A 17193-nucleotide genomic window follows, 5' to 3' on the forward strand; every position below is an offset into this window, starting at 1 on the left:
GTATTCATACACACGTATGTATATACTGCATATATGTACAGTATATACTGCAGATATATACTGTATAGACATATGCATATAAATATATATATATATATATATATATATATATATATATATATATATATATATATATATATATATATATATATATCTTTCGCTAGTTTACCTGGCTATTTTGGCTAGATGACCCCTCCCCCCTTCTCTTTCTCTCTCTACACACACACACACACACACACACACACACACACACACATATATATATATATATATATATATATATATATATATATATACATATATATATATATATATATATATATACATATATATATATATATATATATATATATACATATATATATATATATATATATATATATATATATATATATATATATGTATATATCCATATGTGTGTATATATGTACGTGCATGTGCGTGAGAGAGAGAGAGAGAGAGAGAGAGAGAGAGAGAGAGAGAGAGAGAGAGAGAGAGAGAGAGAGCGCTAAGGTTTAAAACCAAGATAAGATAAACTAAAGCCAACACAATAATATACAAAAACAAAAAACTACAGCGAAACCTTTGGAAATCCCAATAGAAAGAATAAAAGGAAAAATTAAAGGAGAAACATCAAAACGTTCCTAAAGGTGCTCTGAATAAATCCTTTAAAGACAATGTGTTCAAAGTATTGGATCAACAAAGGTTTTAAAGGTTGCTGAACCCCTTTCTATTATTTACTTTGATCTAATTGCAGCTTTTGTTTGATTAATCTCCAAGTATCCATACTTTCTGTTTAAACGTTTTAAAGGCCACTCATGAATGGCAGAGGCAAGGGAAAGTGACATTGCTCTAGCAAGTAGGACAATGCCCTAGTAGGACAATGTTCCAGAGACTGACCATATATTCATATGATCAGCGCCCAAGCACCCTCTCCAACCAATCTAGGACCAGGGAGGGCCAGACAATGGCTGCTGTTGACTTGACAGGTAGACCTATAGGCTCCCACAAACGCCCCATCCTTAGCTGACAAGGATTGGGATTCCAGAAACAAGAAACCAACGAGCTTGAGCGGGCCTCGAATCCCCGTCCAACAGATCGTCAAGCAGGGACGTTTCCAATAGGCTACTATAACCCTATGGAGACTGAGAAGACTTCTAAAAGAAATGTGCCTGCCTAGCAATCTGATGGACGGGGATTCGAGACCCACTGAAGCTCGATAGTTTCTAGTAATGTCTGCAACCTCACCATCCATGCGAGTAAAGGATGCAGGGTTTGGGGGAAACTACAGGGCTACCTGAGTTGCTGAGTCATCAGTGGCCATTGCCTGGCCTACCCTGGTCCTAGCTTGATAGAATGGGTGCTTGACATTGATCATATGTATATATGGTAAGCCGCTGGGACATTGTCCTACTAAGGCATTGTCACTATCCCTTGCATCTGCTATTCATGAGTGACCTTTAAACCTTTAATGGCAGATTTTATTCCTCTTGTTGTGTATTCTTTGGATTGGTCTTTTCCTCATACTAATGCGAAAAGAGGTGGCTTAGCGGGTGCTATAAGCTGATGTTTCTTTACCACCATGAAAGGAAATGTTGAAAGGGGCTTAGTTTTCGATGATGGGAAAACGTGTGCAAGATGGCAGCTAGTAGGACTATATTTAACCTTATTCAACTTGACCTTCATGAAGCACTAATCATTACGTTGGGCTAGAGGTTGTAACGCACGTGTATTTCATTGACGCTCACACACTGTAACGCTATTGCCTTTTTTTTATCTCTCTTTCTCTCCTGCACTGATAATAGAAAAACCTGTTTAAGCTTGCCATTGCATGTTTTACATTATTGGTATTATTGTGCCATTGTTGCCCTCGTTCATTTATGTATAGGCTCGTTATCTTGCTAGAATATAATAATCAGTTATATCCAGGACCTGCCTGATGTTTGCCGGACTGAAGTTAGAATCCCGATCATATAAGTTAATTATTTTAGTGTGTGCAACCTTACCATCCTTGTGAGCTAAGGAATGAGGGTTTGGGGGAGCCTATGAGTCTACCTGCTAAGTCATCAGTAGCCATTGGGCGCTTGGGCGCTGATAATGCGTAATACAGTATAGTCAGTCACTAGGGCTTTGTCTTGCTTGCAAGGGCAATGTCACTGTCCCTTGCCTCTGACATTCACGAGTGGCCTTTAAACCCTTACCAGTCTGCCATAAGGTTATTCGAATGAATCATGTTAATCTTCTATCGATATGAGTTTTATGCCTTTGGATAAAGAATTCGTGTAATTTGCTTTCTATGCCAAGATAAAAAAAACTGTAATAGGTTTTTGCTAACTTTTAAACTAGCACAGTTTTAGTTGAACGTACGAAAATATGTTATTATTTTGGTTCTTTCTCTACAAGATTTTTCAACGAAAAAAAACCTTATATTTATCTACTTATAAATCTATTCTTAAAGACCATGTTCTAAGGTTAAGATCGATGATGATTAATAAAATTACTTTAAGCAACAATTTCTCAAGAATAGTTATCATTAAATGCAATTTATATACTGATAATGATTACTTTTCGTACTCCCGTTTGAACATATCTCAGGTTCTTGCGTTGTTAATTCAATTTTTTTTCTAGATACCCACATTTCACATAGATTCTGATTGTAATATATATTTTTAAATCGCTCTTCAAATATATTTACCACCAGGTATATAGGTCCCAATTAAGTTGGCCAGGGCACCAATCACCTGTTGAAATACTACAGCTAGAGAGTCATTGGATACTATGACTGGCCAGACAGTACTACGCTGGATCACAATTTCTGGTTACGACTAAGTTTTCCTTTGCCTATACATACACCGGATAATGTGGTATATTCTTTCCACATTCTCCTCTTCATCATTCACCTGACAGCACCAGGATTACCAAACAGTTCCTCCTTCGCTCAAGGGATTAATTACTGCTCTGTAATTGTTCAATGTCTTCTACTTTCCTCTTGGTAATGGTGGCTGGGACTCTTTAGCTATGGTAAGCAGCTCTTCTAGGAGAAGAACACTCCAAAATCAAACCATTGTTCTTTAGTCTTGTGTAGTGCCATAGCCTCTGTACCATGGTCTTCCACAGTCTTGGGTTAGAGTTCTCTTGCTTGAGGGTACGCTCTGGCACACTATTCTATCTTATTTCTCTTCCTCTTGTTTTGTTAAAGTTTGTATAGTTTATATCGGACATATTTAATTTAACGTTGTCACTCTTCTTGAAATATTTTATTTTAACTAGTTTCCCTTCCTCACTGGGCTATTTTCTCTGTTGGAGACCCCGGGCTTATAGCATCCTGCCTTTCCACCTAGGGTTGTAGCTTGGCAAGTAATAATGATAATAATAATAGGGTTGTAGCTTAGTTAATAATAATAATAATAATAATGATAATAATAATAATTATTATAATGTAGATAAAAAACGAAGAAGGCCAAAAGTAATAATTTTAGCCTCAAACACTTAACTAAGTAATCTCATTTCAAGTTGCTGTCACAAAATGATGTCTGGTAACGGACTAAGAAAACACTCATTAATATAAATAGTCTTCTCAGGCGGTCAACTGAGATGTTGTGGTGAAAGAAAATTATTGTTTACCAAATGTTAGCTGCAGTAAACCGTATTAACGGCATTGGTTTTCTTGTTAGTCTGTTTAGAAACAACAGCAGCGGTTATTTTTTAAGGTCAGAGCGTCTGAAGAGAAAAAATTTACTTATGTTCCCAGTTGCAAATTGCCTTAGTCGAAATAAACTGAATTCTACACAATTAATCTTACTGGACTTTCAGAAGATTGAAGGGGATTCATAATTTGCACTGTATACACACACACACACACACTATATATATATATATATATATATATATATATATATATATATATATATATATATATACATATATATATATATATATATATTCATTTAAATATATATATATATATATATATATATATATATATATATATATATATATATATACATATATATATATATATATATATATATATATATATATGTATGTATATATATATGCAGTGCACATACAAACACACATATATATATTTATATATAGATATATATATTATATAAATTTATATATATACACATATATATACATATATATACATATATATATATATATATATATATATATATATGGATATACTGTATATCATATACATGTATATACAGTATACACACACACGCACACACATATATAATATATATATATATATATATATATATATATATATATATATATATATATATATTAATTTTATTACCAACACTCGTGATTTTAATTTTTTCATATATCTTAAATACTCTTTAATTAATATCGAATTCGCTCTCCCACGGGATCTCAGACTCACAGGGAAATTCCATTGATAGATAAACATCTCAATCAGCTCAGGGATTCGAACCTTAGACCTTTAGGCATTTGGTCCTAAAGAGAAATGAGAATTAATACTAATTCTGCTGTATTTCATCCAGTCGAATTCAGAATTTGTACTTGAGAATCGAAAGCAACCCATGTCCACATCATATGTCTCCAATTTTATTTCTTATTGGTAAAACATTGGTTAGAAATAATTCTTGTGATAATGTCTTAATACATCTAGACTACTAATATATATATATATATATATATATATATATATATATATATATATATATATATATATATAAATATGTATACACACACACACACACACACACATATATATATATATATATATATATATATATATATATATATATATATATATATAAACCTGAATCTTACTAATTTCTTTGGTGTGCTAGCGATTGTGACAATTCTTTTTATCATTCTTGAAATTATCCCATAAAAATCAAACCTTGTTTTATCCCTAGTCGAAAATAAGACACGTCAAAAATTTGCTTTTGAAATATAAAACAAGTTTGATACGAGAAGTAGTTAACTGGAATAATTTTCAGATGGATTGATTTAGGAGTTCAGGATAAATAGCTCGACGACCAAGTGCATATAGAGCAGTGGTTCCCAAACTATCTTACCTGACGCCCCCTTTTTGCTCCAGTAGACCCGTAAGCCCCCACTCCTCTCTTTTTTCTTATATGAAATGATTCTTACATTTATTTCTTAGCATTGTACTGGAAAACAGATTTCTGTTTGCATTACATTTGAATAATGAAAGCCACCCAAACAAATAATAGTACATTCCAGTAACTAAAAACGAAACATTTGGTTCAAAGTGAGCGAAAAAAAAAGTTTGAGCATTAGCAAATTGGCAAAATTGAGTTGCAATTTTAAGAATAGATAATTTGAAAACATGGCATGTAATATTTGGAAATACTTACGAGACTAAGGCACAATTTCTATAATTATACTTTGCATGTATGTAATGACAGATATTTGTTCTTTTAATGATTTTATTATTCTATTAAACAAGTAATTTCAAGCAGATGACTTCACACCCCCCTTGTATCGTCCTCACGCCCCCCTTGTATCATCCTCACGCCCCCCTAGTGGGGCGCGCCCCCCAGTTTGGGAACCACTGATCTAGAGTAAACCGTAGAAGAGGTTGGTTGGCAAGATGGTAGAAATGGTTTAAAGCCGGAAATAAGATAAAAGGACATAATGCAAATACAGCTTGGGGCTGAAGGAACGCTGCAATGAGATGTAGGCCTAATACCTAGGCCTACAGGTGTACTGACGACACATCAGCCCCTTACGAAATTATTTTCAGAAAAAAAACTATTTCATATCAATCATTTTGCAATAAAGATTTTTTTTTTTAATTTGTACTAACATACACACAATACGATAGATTTACAAGTTCTCCATCCAGACCAGTTTTTAGTGAACAAGACAAGAGACGGTTTCGATTTCCCCTTCCCTTGTGTTTCTTCATAATAATCTCATTGTTATTTTTTCTTAGTACAATTTCCGACAAATTCCGCTTATTTTGATCTAGCAAACATTCCCTTTATATTTGCCTGTGATTAATCGATTGTTACTCATATATTTTCATTATTGTTATTTTAAGAATTGCGTAACTCTTCCGTTTTACTCAAGGGTAGACCGATCAACAGACCCTTTCCCATTTCCAAGAATACTGACGCTTACCTCTTCTTCCTTTGTTAAGTCCGCCATGGAATATTTAAGATAGAATTACTGATGCCTGGTTACTTGTCTCACTACCCACTACTGTACTTCTACAAGCCTCTTACTGCTGGATAATTCTCTTTCCACAGCTCATTGGTAACTTTGCCATCTGGTTCTGAATGAGAGAATATCTGAATTGCTCTAGTTGGCAACTTTTCTTCAAGGATTTCTAAACCATAGAGTCATAGACTGCAAGAACCCCAAGCCATCATAATCTTTAAAGAAATTTGTAATTTTCCTAGCCATAGGCCTACAAACAAAGTCCTTAAAATAAGAGTTTGATTCCAGTGAATCTGGAGACGGGTGCTAAGCTTTTTAATGAGGTAAATACAACTGGCTGACAAGTAGCGCTGCCTTCACTTTGACCTTTGATCTATGGCATAGGAATTGCAAAGTGGTTGAGGTAGGCAGTGTAACTAAAAAAAAAGTAAGATTTTTATAGCTATGAAAAATGTAAATTAATAAAAAAAGTATGATTTGTTCCTATACGTAAAACCTTCGACCTTTAATAGGAGACTCATCCTTAGGACTGTTAAGGGGCCCATACACGTTCAAAAAAAGCGTCAAAATTTTGCATCAAAATTTTGATATCAAAATTTTGATATCAAAATTTTGATGAAAAATTTTATCGTGTGTGGTACGTTTTGATGTCAAAACAAGATTTGAAGCAAAATTTTGATGGATCAAATCCGTTTGATTTTTTTGACGAGTCGTCAAATTTTTGATGCGTGTGTGGGCTCCTGTCAAAATTTTGATGCAAAATTTTGACGCTTTTTTTGAACGTGTATGGGCTCCTTTAGGAGGGAGGAAGTCTCCAAAACCAATCTGAATGGTTTTACTGACCCAGGAGATGTCAATGCACTTTGGTCTTGGAGAAGAACGAAAGTGATGACTCCTGTCAACTTTCTATTGAGCAAGAAAAATGTCGCAGGTGTTAGGCTACGTCCCAACCAGGAGACTGGTAGGTGGTCAAAAACCTTGCATCCTCAAGGATATTGTGTCTGAATGTATGGTACTCCAGTTACTCTGTCATAAAACTCACCTGCATCTAGCGTCAAACGGTCCAATTCAGCATATAACAGAACGACTGCTTCAGCGGCTCAGCCTATAGGGGAAAAGGAAGAGGAGAACGGCCAAACATTCTACCTCTTCTGAACTGTCACAACCGCTATTTGAGACAAGATGCTACTTGTCCCGAAAGAGAGCAAGGTTTGCATCACGACTTGGTGAAGAGCTACCGTATGATATCCTTAACTTCATGGGCTTGAACCGGGTTGGTAATATTGGGGACAATAGTTTTTATTCACTCCGGGTGAAAAGTCCTCACATCTGCTGCTCAAAACTACACCACCTGGTAAACGAGCAACTGGACATTTAATCATTATTCATTTTCGTGTATTTTCTTCATTTGTAAGAATAATGTTTCCCTACTTACCTACTTGATTCGACCTAAGAGGACACACCGACCACCACCACAACGTGGCAACATGGAAACTAATCCTTTAAATAAATAGATGTTATAATCCTAAACATCGGTACTCATTGTACTATGTAACTTCCTTTACTATATACATTATATAAAATATCACTCAAATAGCATATGAGAGAGAGAGAGAGAGAGAGAGAGAGAGAGAGAGAGAGAGAGAGAGAGAGAGAGAGAGAAAGGCATGTTCCAAGTTTGCGATCTTGATATAGACAGACTATCTTGTGATTTAAGCCCAAAGAAAGCATACAGGAATATGAGGAAAACAAAAAAGCAAGTCCATTTAATATACAATAAAAATGACCCTTACAATACTGTAAGCAATGCTAAGTGTGCTGGTATCTTCCGAAGATTCAATCTGCAGGATATCGAGGACTCATGATTGTCTTACTGTTCGTTTTATAACCTATTGTTCTGTATTTACAGGATAAAAGTAAAATATTCAACAATTTAGTTATAAAGTCAGTCATGCTGCCACTAGATGAATAAAACAGCGTTTGTGTCCCTGACAATGCATAGGATAACAGGCTGCAACAGCAACAACAAATGTATAAGTATGATTTATAGGCAGCATTCAAAAAGGATATTAATGTAAAAATCAACTAATGCATTTTATTCATATGTTAAGCATGAGAGAGAGAGAGAGAGAGAGAGAGAGAGAGAGAGAGAGAGAGAGAGAGAGAGAGAGAGATCTGTTTCCACGTACAGAAATGCCCAGTTGCTAGTTTACGTGGTGGGGTGGTTGTAACACTAGAATAAACCTGCCATCTCGAAAGGGAGTGAATATGTGAGAATATCATTGCACCAATATGGCTGGCGGTGCATTTGTCAGAAGCAATGTTCATTGATATATTCATCTTTACCCTTTCAGCATGGGAAGGAATCTTTGATGATCTGCAAGAGGATCTGAGACCTCTAAGAAGTGTTTCCGTGCCCGCATAATAGAGGAGAATTATTCTGTGTTTGCTAGTTTGAGATTGGAGTTATGTCGGGCTGGAAGTTGCCTCTTGGACAAATTCTGGACAAGGGTGATGAAGGCCTTCTTCCATTGCGAATGACTTGTGACATACAAACTATCATCACAATGCCAAAGCTGAGGCTTGTGAGTAGTCTAGAGGCCATAACGTATCTGATGCCTCAGGAGGAGGAGAGAAGGGCATTATTTATTCATACTGGTATTGTATATGCTCGTTCTTGTATGAAATGAACACGGATAGCTGGTGAGTAAGCTCCTGTACTCTGTGCCAATCCAACTACTCGGGGAAAGGTATGTCACTGGTATGTATCCTTCCTAGGGGAGTGTTTTCAGAACCACACTCTATCTCCCACAAGGGCAGAAACGGTAGGAGACACTTCTACGTTTCCTATCGAGCGGTCTGCCTGATTTCTTCTGTGATATCATCTCCTTCTTCATAAAGAAATACCTCCTCCTTAGGACACTTGCCAGTCGGGCTCCAGACAGAATGGAGCTATCACATGACTGTCCTTGGTTCGAGATGATCCTTGCTGAAAACCTTGTGAGCATGTTGTGGCATCTCAAAGCTTGTACAAGTGCTGAATTCAAGTTTGAGGAACAGCCAGTTCTAACCCTTTACGTGCAACCAAGTTGGAAGGTCTTGGTGTCTGGAAAACCTTGTCATGATTTGGCTTGCTGTCTTTCTCTTTCTCTCTTAGTGTGGAAAAACTGTCAAAGACTAGTATCAGCCCATTGGAAGATCTCAAGTAAGGCTGCCACCAAAGGGTTCTGGGAACATCCAAAGGCAGGAAAAGGTTGAGGGTGGCTACCCACGTCCTGAGCATCAGTGCTTGTGCCCGGTCTTGTACGAGACCAATTACTGGTAACAGGATCATGAGCTCTTGTACCTCGTACAGATAACTTCTTCTCATGGTTTGGCTTTCGTAAAGCACTGCTCCTCTCACGAAACTATGCAAAGGAATCAGACGAAGTCTCGATAGACACTACTGGATATGTTGTCCTATACTCATCCTTCTTCTCTTCGGGGTTGTATGAACACTGGGAAGGAACAGGTGAACTAGTTCCATGGTGACTTGGATTAACAATCACCTGAAGAATGAGCCCAAGTTCCAATTGTGTTGTTCCTGATTACAGTAATCAATTGCATGACTCCTGATACCAGCTGCCAATTCTATATTTTCATATGATTCCCAATCATGGCTACTGATCACAGTAACAGATTGTAGTTCTCCCCATGGGGCAAGTGGCTGATCTCATGGGAAATGCCAATTGCAGAGGACAAACTTGAGGCTATTTGTCTTGCAGAGAGGCACAATCGGAACGTCCCACTAAAGAAGAAAAACATAGGGCAGGGTACAAGGAATCTTCGGTGCTCGTGAAGGTAAGTACTCATATCCTGTAAAAGTGATGAGAACAGGCGCAGGTTCCTCTGGCATCTATATATGGTAGTGGAAGAGGCGGGACAAAGCAGTTGACAGAAGTTCTGTGTTCCGAAAGTAACTGAAGAGCAACATGAAATTGTTGACTATGTGTGGTGAGCACCTGATCATTGTGCCATAACATATTTTCTGGGATGAAAGCATTCCTGGAATGCAATCGCTCACGTCACGATGTACTAGGGTTGTCCTCCCAGGTAGATACTTTCCCAGTATGCACCATCTCTCCCATATTTACGCAGGGAGAGATTGGTGGGAGTTGTTCTCGTCACTTAGCTAGTGGAGGAGTAGATAACGATTATGCACGTGTAATAGAACATGAGGGTGAAGAAAGAGACAAGGATTGCGGACGTGTAATAGATAGTATGGGAAAGAAATAGACAAAGATTGTGCACATGTAATAGATTGTGGGGGGGGAAGAAATAGACGCTTATTGTATGTGTGTAATAGATTGTGCAGGGGAAGAAATAGAGGATGATTATGCACATGTAATAGATCATGTAGAAGATCTTGGATGTTACTTTAGGAATCATTATCATCTAGTCGACCGTTCTCATGCAGGCGACTGATTCCTCGTGTATCATCGTCTCATTGACCATCGTCTGGTGGAGTGCAGATTGTTGATCATGGATAGCTGATTGTGGAGCACTGGTCATGGAGTGTGGTTTCATGGTGGGGACTGAGGCACACTAATAGCCTTCTTCATGCATGTACATGAGGAAAGTGCTCTTTACTTATGAGAGCCATAAGAATGATCCGAGAAGTCAGCAATCTCAGGGGAACTCGTCAGGTAAGCTCATGGGGATTTTGGACATTTAGGAGATCGTATTCCGGGAGAGGGTGCCAGTCAAGCATTTGTGGAATGTTCCTGGCAGGAGATCGAAAAGAGCAATGCTCTGCATCCTGACCAACAGTGCTTATCCCCTGTGTCTTAAGAGATTTTGCACTGGTAGCATGGTCATGAGCTCTTGTACTATGTACTTCAGCACCTTCCCAGGGGAAGGGTTTTGATACAACACTGTTCCTCCCACAAAACCATGCAGAGGAACCAGATTGAGACTACAGAGTCAGACTGATTGATTTGCATTGAGCTTTGGTGACTTCTTCCTCAGCAAGCGTCACATCCAAAGATTTGGTTTTTGCTGCTGGAACACTGCAACAGTCGAAGAAGAAACAGCAGTAGCAGCAAGTATGCATGTATGTGTATGTTTGAATCTCTCTCTCTCTCTCTCTCTCTCTCTCTCTCTCTCTCTCTCTCTCTCTTTCAAATGAGAGAGAAATCAAAGAAGAGGTGTTCTCCCTTCCCGCCCAGCAGTGTGTATGCTCAATAAGTACCGATGTCTCTTCCAACAATGGCATAACTCTCGTCCTTCACTCCCAGCCAGGTGAACGTCCTTAGAACCATCTGGGATTGACAGCCACTGAAGGGAAGAAGAAGAGCGGCACCCCTTCCTTTTGCACTCTGCTGCAGAGGAACTCCTCTGCCGATGAAGCACCAGTGATATCCAAGGAAAATCTCTTTGCTTAGGCTCACGTTGTTGTTGTCAGGCTCACACAGGATGGACAGGACAGCAACAGACATGCCGCCCAACAGGAACAAGTATATTGGATAACGGCAGGTATCACAAAAAACTGTACCACAAATACAATTATCAGGAACCACTGTATATCCTTGCTTCTTCCATAAATATCCCTCAAACATAACTGCAAAACCATTCATTCAAACATTGAAAAAGCAAAAGAGGAGGCCGAGAAGTACATACTGTAATTACTCTCCGGGGGACCCAAGTAAAAGTGAAGGCAAGTACCATGGTCTAGGTCAAGCTAAAGTCATACAGCTACTAATGTTTGTATTCTGTATAGGAACAAAAAAAAAAAAAAAAATTCAGATTATATGATGTTTTGAATCTAAGCTGTAAAAATATCTTGATCTAACACAATTCTCAAATTATAAGTCACTAGGAAAACATATTAATGTTCGAGAGCAAATCATGAGAACCTAGCTCACTTCAGCAATGTCGAAATAAGCCATGATTTGCCATTTTTCTTGATAGTTTCTCATATCTTCAGGAAATTTCTCCATTCTTGGATAACCGAAATGAGCACAATGATTCCAGTTAAAAAGAACTTCAATCAACCGGCACTTGCATTTTGCCAATGGATACTATAATGAGTACTACGTCATCTTTTAGCAGTAATTCTGCAGCATATGTCCATATAAACCACTACACTAACACAAGAGGTTCTCTCTGAATGTAGCTCTTCTTCTTTCCTTTCATAGAGAATAACTGTGAATTAAGGCTTGCGAATTAAAACCCAAGATTATGTGACATTTATGAAAAAGAAATATAAATACAATTGTCTTTCATAAATCAACAACTGAATTATGTTGATAACAACATTCACAACAGGACTAGTCAATACTTTGTTAATCAGTCATAAAAAGACAGCGCTAACTATGAAGGACTGAATATAGTCTGAACTATAAAGTTTTAGTGACCCACTTATTTGGAAGATCCACACTTTTCCAAATGACTCTTGAGCATTTTCTGAAGAGCAGATTTACTCACAGTGGAAGATTAGACGTTCTTATGTATTCTTACCCTTATATAACATTACCATAATGAGGCTTTCAAACGATAACAATCAAAATCTCATTTATATAATGAGCAAATACAATATTCAGTTCTGTATATTAATTTTCTAAACCTTCTGTGATCAAGATAACAATTAAATGGTGATTCGTGCAACAGGTGACTTTCTTAGGATTAGCTTAACGTTATCCACAGGAAGACCTAAGTGAAGATACCAGAAGTCAACAACCTACATGAGTAAGGAGTATAATGCTTGAGTGAGCCGATTGGCTTTCAACATCTATCAGGCTGAAGCCGAAGTTATTTGAGCCAACAACTCACAGCTCTGATTGGAAGAGCAATCCTCATTATAGAGGGTACAAAGTCACTTTGGCAGCTACGCGAAAATTTATTACGAATGTGATTTCCATTGATAAGGGCACTATCGTAGCTATTCTAAGTAATGGAGAAGGTAACTTGGAACTACTCAGTGCTTTAAATAGAAATGTAATGAAGAAAAATCAGGTGAAAAGATATGATCAAAGTTCAAAGTGTCTTCGTGAATCTAATCTAAACCTGAAATGTTTCAATTGTCATCCTTCCGAGAGATGTGTTTTGGAAGATGGCGATTAAGCAATGAAATGGCCAATTCATACAGAAGCCTGAAGCTAAAACCACATGTTACTACTATCTTCTCAAGCAAGGTCTCCATCAAGTGAGTAATTGTAACATGAAACATTTCATGCCATAGGAAGGCAGCTAAACAACACAACAATGTGACTGATGCTGACTGACTAGAGATTTATAAGTTAATTTTGTAGCCATTTGCAGAAACTATAGTCACTTGAGTAAGAAAAAAAGGTTCAGATTGTGAAGGCGTTTGTAGTCCAACACCAAAAGACAGAAAATGAAGAATCATAGAGGCACATGTACAATTACTTTTCTGGAATAGTAAATGCTATTTTATGGATTAAACATGAGAATGTTGTCATCTAGCTGGACACCCAATATGGGTTAAACATATTCATTCTATAGGAAACCAAATCCATAGCTTTTGCAAAATGATCCCACTTACAAAGTAAGAAAATACCACTCTACTGATTGTGTTGCTAAAAATTTAAGGCCATAGTTAGCGGCAGTTCGAGCTAAGTAGCTGCCTGAACGCCCCTCGCTGGAAAGGAGGCATTGAACGCTAAGCTTGATCTCGCTAGAAGTTTATGTATCACAAAAAGCTTTGCTTGTTCATTGCGACGAAATTGCTTGGGAGTGTGGTAGACTGCTTAGTGTAATTTTAGATCGTGAGAAAGTTTCTATTCTTAGTTGTGGCTGAGGAAATTACTTCCTGGTAAAGCTGGATCTTGAAGAAAGATGCAATTTTAATTGAGTGCGCTGAGGGCGTTCTTGACTTCGGCAAAGACTTCGTCGGGGGAGCCCAAGGCTACGATTGTGCTGCATTTGTCCTTGTAATAGTCAATGACGGGCTCGGAGTGCTTGTGGAAAGTGGCCAGCCTCTTCTTGATGGTCTCTTCGTTGTCATCAACACGACCTGAGGTCTTGGCGCGGTTCAGCAGACGCTCCACCATGACTTCGTCTGGGACTTCAAAATACAGGACCTTGGTGCAGGGAAGAATCTGAAGGGGGAAAAGTTACACAATTAAACCGAAGAACTTTAAAGATCTCACTGGAGTATCTTTTTGGATGCATTGCAAAATTAAATATATTTTTGTCTTTAAGTTTCAAGTAATCATCACATCTTCAAATATTTTTGAACACGAATTACAAGGGATACCATGATGTACAGGTGGGAATTTCAAATGATCTAAAAAAAGTTGATTAATAAGTAAGTGAAGCAAGAATATATTTCTAGGATTTTCCGGTAACTTCGATGAAAGTAATCTCCTATTTCAGAATTGTTCCTCTGAAAGGAGATTATTGAATTTGAATCGGGCTCTTCCGGTACTCAAGCTTAACCAGTTACCATGATGCACTGTAACTTCACAGAGCATGATAATTTCAAAGATCTAACTCACATGTTTCTGAACTGTCCATAGCAATGAAGTCATTTTCAAGAAGAACCTGGGCTTTAAAGTTTCTGAATAATATTTATGGTATCAAGAATTAAAAGAATATCAATATCCGGAATTTAAATGATAAAAAAAGAATTAGCTTTGATATCTAAAAAAAGAGGGAATATAAAAACCTACACAAGAAGAGAACTAGGAAATAAACTTGTTTAATTAATCTCATGATGTATTTGTCAACAGCATTTCAAGAATTATTCTAACGCATAATGGCTGGGAAGCAAATCAGAGTTCAAACATTGACTGAAAATTAAGGATTAATAAATATCTCCAATTGTTTTGATTCTGTACAAAAAGGTATTACGGAGCCTTTGTAGTTGATTGGAACTGCCCGGGTGTAAAATTTCAAAAGCTATGACTAAAAAAAAAAAAAAAGAAAAAAAAAACTAAATTAAAAGGAAAACAAACAGAAGAACCCCACCTAATCTAAGGTTCTCCGCCTACCCTAACCGAAGAGCCGTTTCCTTACCTACCGAGGGGTGGAGGCTACCCCCCTACGACCCCCCTTAGACTTATCCTGAAATAAGTCTCAACTTGGTGTTAGCTTTCCAACTGGCTTCACTCCCGGCAAGGTAATAATAAATCATGTCTCGTAAAACTAGCATCATATCGTATTTCAGATTAAGATAAACAACAACTTCCCCATTAATAAAAATTAATTGGACAAGTTATAAGAAAGTTGACTCGAGTCCCAAGGAACTACTTCCTCCCCGTTATGAAATTATTACCTTTTTTGGTGATCGAGAAATCTGGAACTGATTTCAACTTGCTCTCAGTTTTAAATACTATAAGATGATCATTTGAAAATGGCTCGTACAAAGTGCACTTTGCCTATATTAAAAAAGAATTACTCACTGACTGCTCGAACTGGACACCCTGGGCCTGCTCGCGAGGGTAACCGTCGATGAGGAAGCCCTTGGAAGTTGATACCCTCTGGAGCATAGCCTCGGCTAGAAGGTCCAACACTACCTCCTGTAAGCATATGGGATTTCGATAAAGGAGTTTAAGGAAAGTAAAATAATTAAATTATTTTATATTGTGTACAAAGTGAGTGATGAATATGTGGATGTCTTGAAGCCTTTGATATTTAACTTTAGAATGGTAAATTTTGTTCTTTTTTTTTATAAGATTATAGGATAATATAGTTTCATGTAAAATCTATAATTTCTAAAATTATCATCAGCATTATTATTATTATTATTATTATTATTATTATTATTATTATTATTATTATCATTATTATTATTACTAGCTGAGCTACAGCCTTAGTTTGAAAAGCAAGATGGTGTAAACCTAAGGGCTCCAACAGGGAAAAATAGCCCAGTGAGGAGAGGAAATAAGGAAATAGATAAACGATATGATAAATAATTAACAATTTCGATGAATTATTTTCGAAACGGTAACAAACGGTATCGTTATTATTATTATTATTATTATTATTATTATTATTATTATTATTATTATTATTATTATTATTATTATTATTATTACCTGCAGAAGATCCTGTTTTATGTAAGTTTGATTGAAGATAATGGCTGCCTCAGTGACGTTAATTTTAAAACACCCTTTCTATTGATCAAATCTTCTTCTCAACAGCACTGCAATTTGCAGTAACAATGATTCTCGACAGCAAATTTACTTTTGAGAAACACACCAGGTCTGTGTCTTCTTCAATTGCACAAAAAAATTGGCTTGAGAAAGTTGTAAGATTTTTGGTGATCAATATATTCTGAAGTGTTTTAATTCTTTCATTCTATCTTGTTTTGTTTCGAGTATGTTCTCCTGTCTGGTCTTCAGCTGCTGATTCACAGCTTAATTTGTTGGACGGGAACTGATCTAGATATTCATCTTTGGCACTGTCGTTCAATTAGTTCATTATGCTTGTTGTTTAAGATTTTTTTTGTATAAATCTGACCATCCTTTACATTCAGTATATGAATGAATTCTTTACATAAAAAAGTGTACATTTAAAAACGACGAGGAGAAAGATCGACCACCGAACCTTGGAGAGCTCTTGGACTTCGTACATTAACGTATGTTCAGAATGTACCCTTTTTTTAAAGTAAATAACTCATTCATTTCCTTATGAGTATATAACCTCTCTAGGAATGAAATAGTAAAGTTACTGGCAAATTGCAGTACTGTTTGAGAAGAAGATTAATAGAAAATGTGTCTTATAAAATTAACGCCACTGAGGAAGCCATTATCTTCAAACTAACATTATTATTATTATTATTATTATTATTATTATTATTATTATTATTATTATTATTATTATTATTATTATTATTATTATTATTATTATAACAGCTTTCAATTAAGTACATTTTGGTGTTTTAGTTCATTTAACTCGCGTTAGAGTAAATCCATTTGTATTCACTGCTGTGGTGACATTTGAATATAGACCAAATCACTTAGTCAAACTTAATATTTGCGATGTTCGAAATAGTTTAAACATTTATCCTTTCATGAT

General features: G+C 36.5%; 1 protein-coding gene across 1 annotated transcript in view; it reads right to left on the reverse strand.

The window, feature by feature from the left end:
• Window positions 1–12387: 12387 nt before the first annotated feature.
• Window positions 12388–17193, reverse strand: part of Ak1 (Adenylate kinase 1) — a 36083-nt gene continuing 31277 nt past the window's right edge. The window contains 2 exon segments of the mRNA XM_068391505.1: window positions 12388–14270; window positions 15576–15692. Of these exon segments, the coding sequence (XP_068247606.1) occupies window positions 14016–14270; window positions 15576–15692 (372 nt within the window). The 3' untranslated portion in view covers window positions 12388–14015.

The sequence above is a fragment of the Palaemon carinicauda genome, chromosome 1, assembly GCF_036898095.1.
Source record: "Palaemon carinicauda isolate YSFRI2023 chromosome 1, ASM3689809v2, whole genome shotgun sequence".
Taxonomy (NCBI): Eukaryota; Metazoa; Arthropoda; class Malacostraca; order Decapoda; family Palaemonidae; genus Palaemon; species Palaemon carinicauda.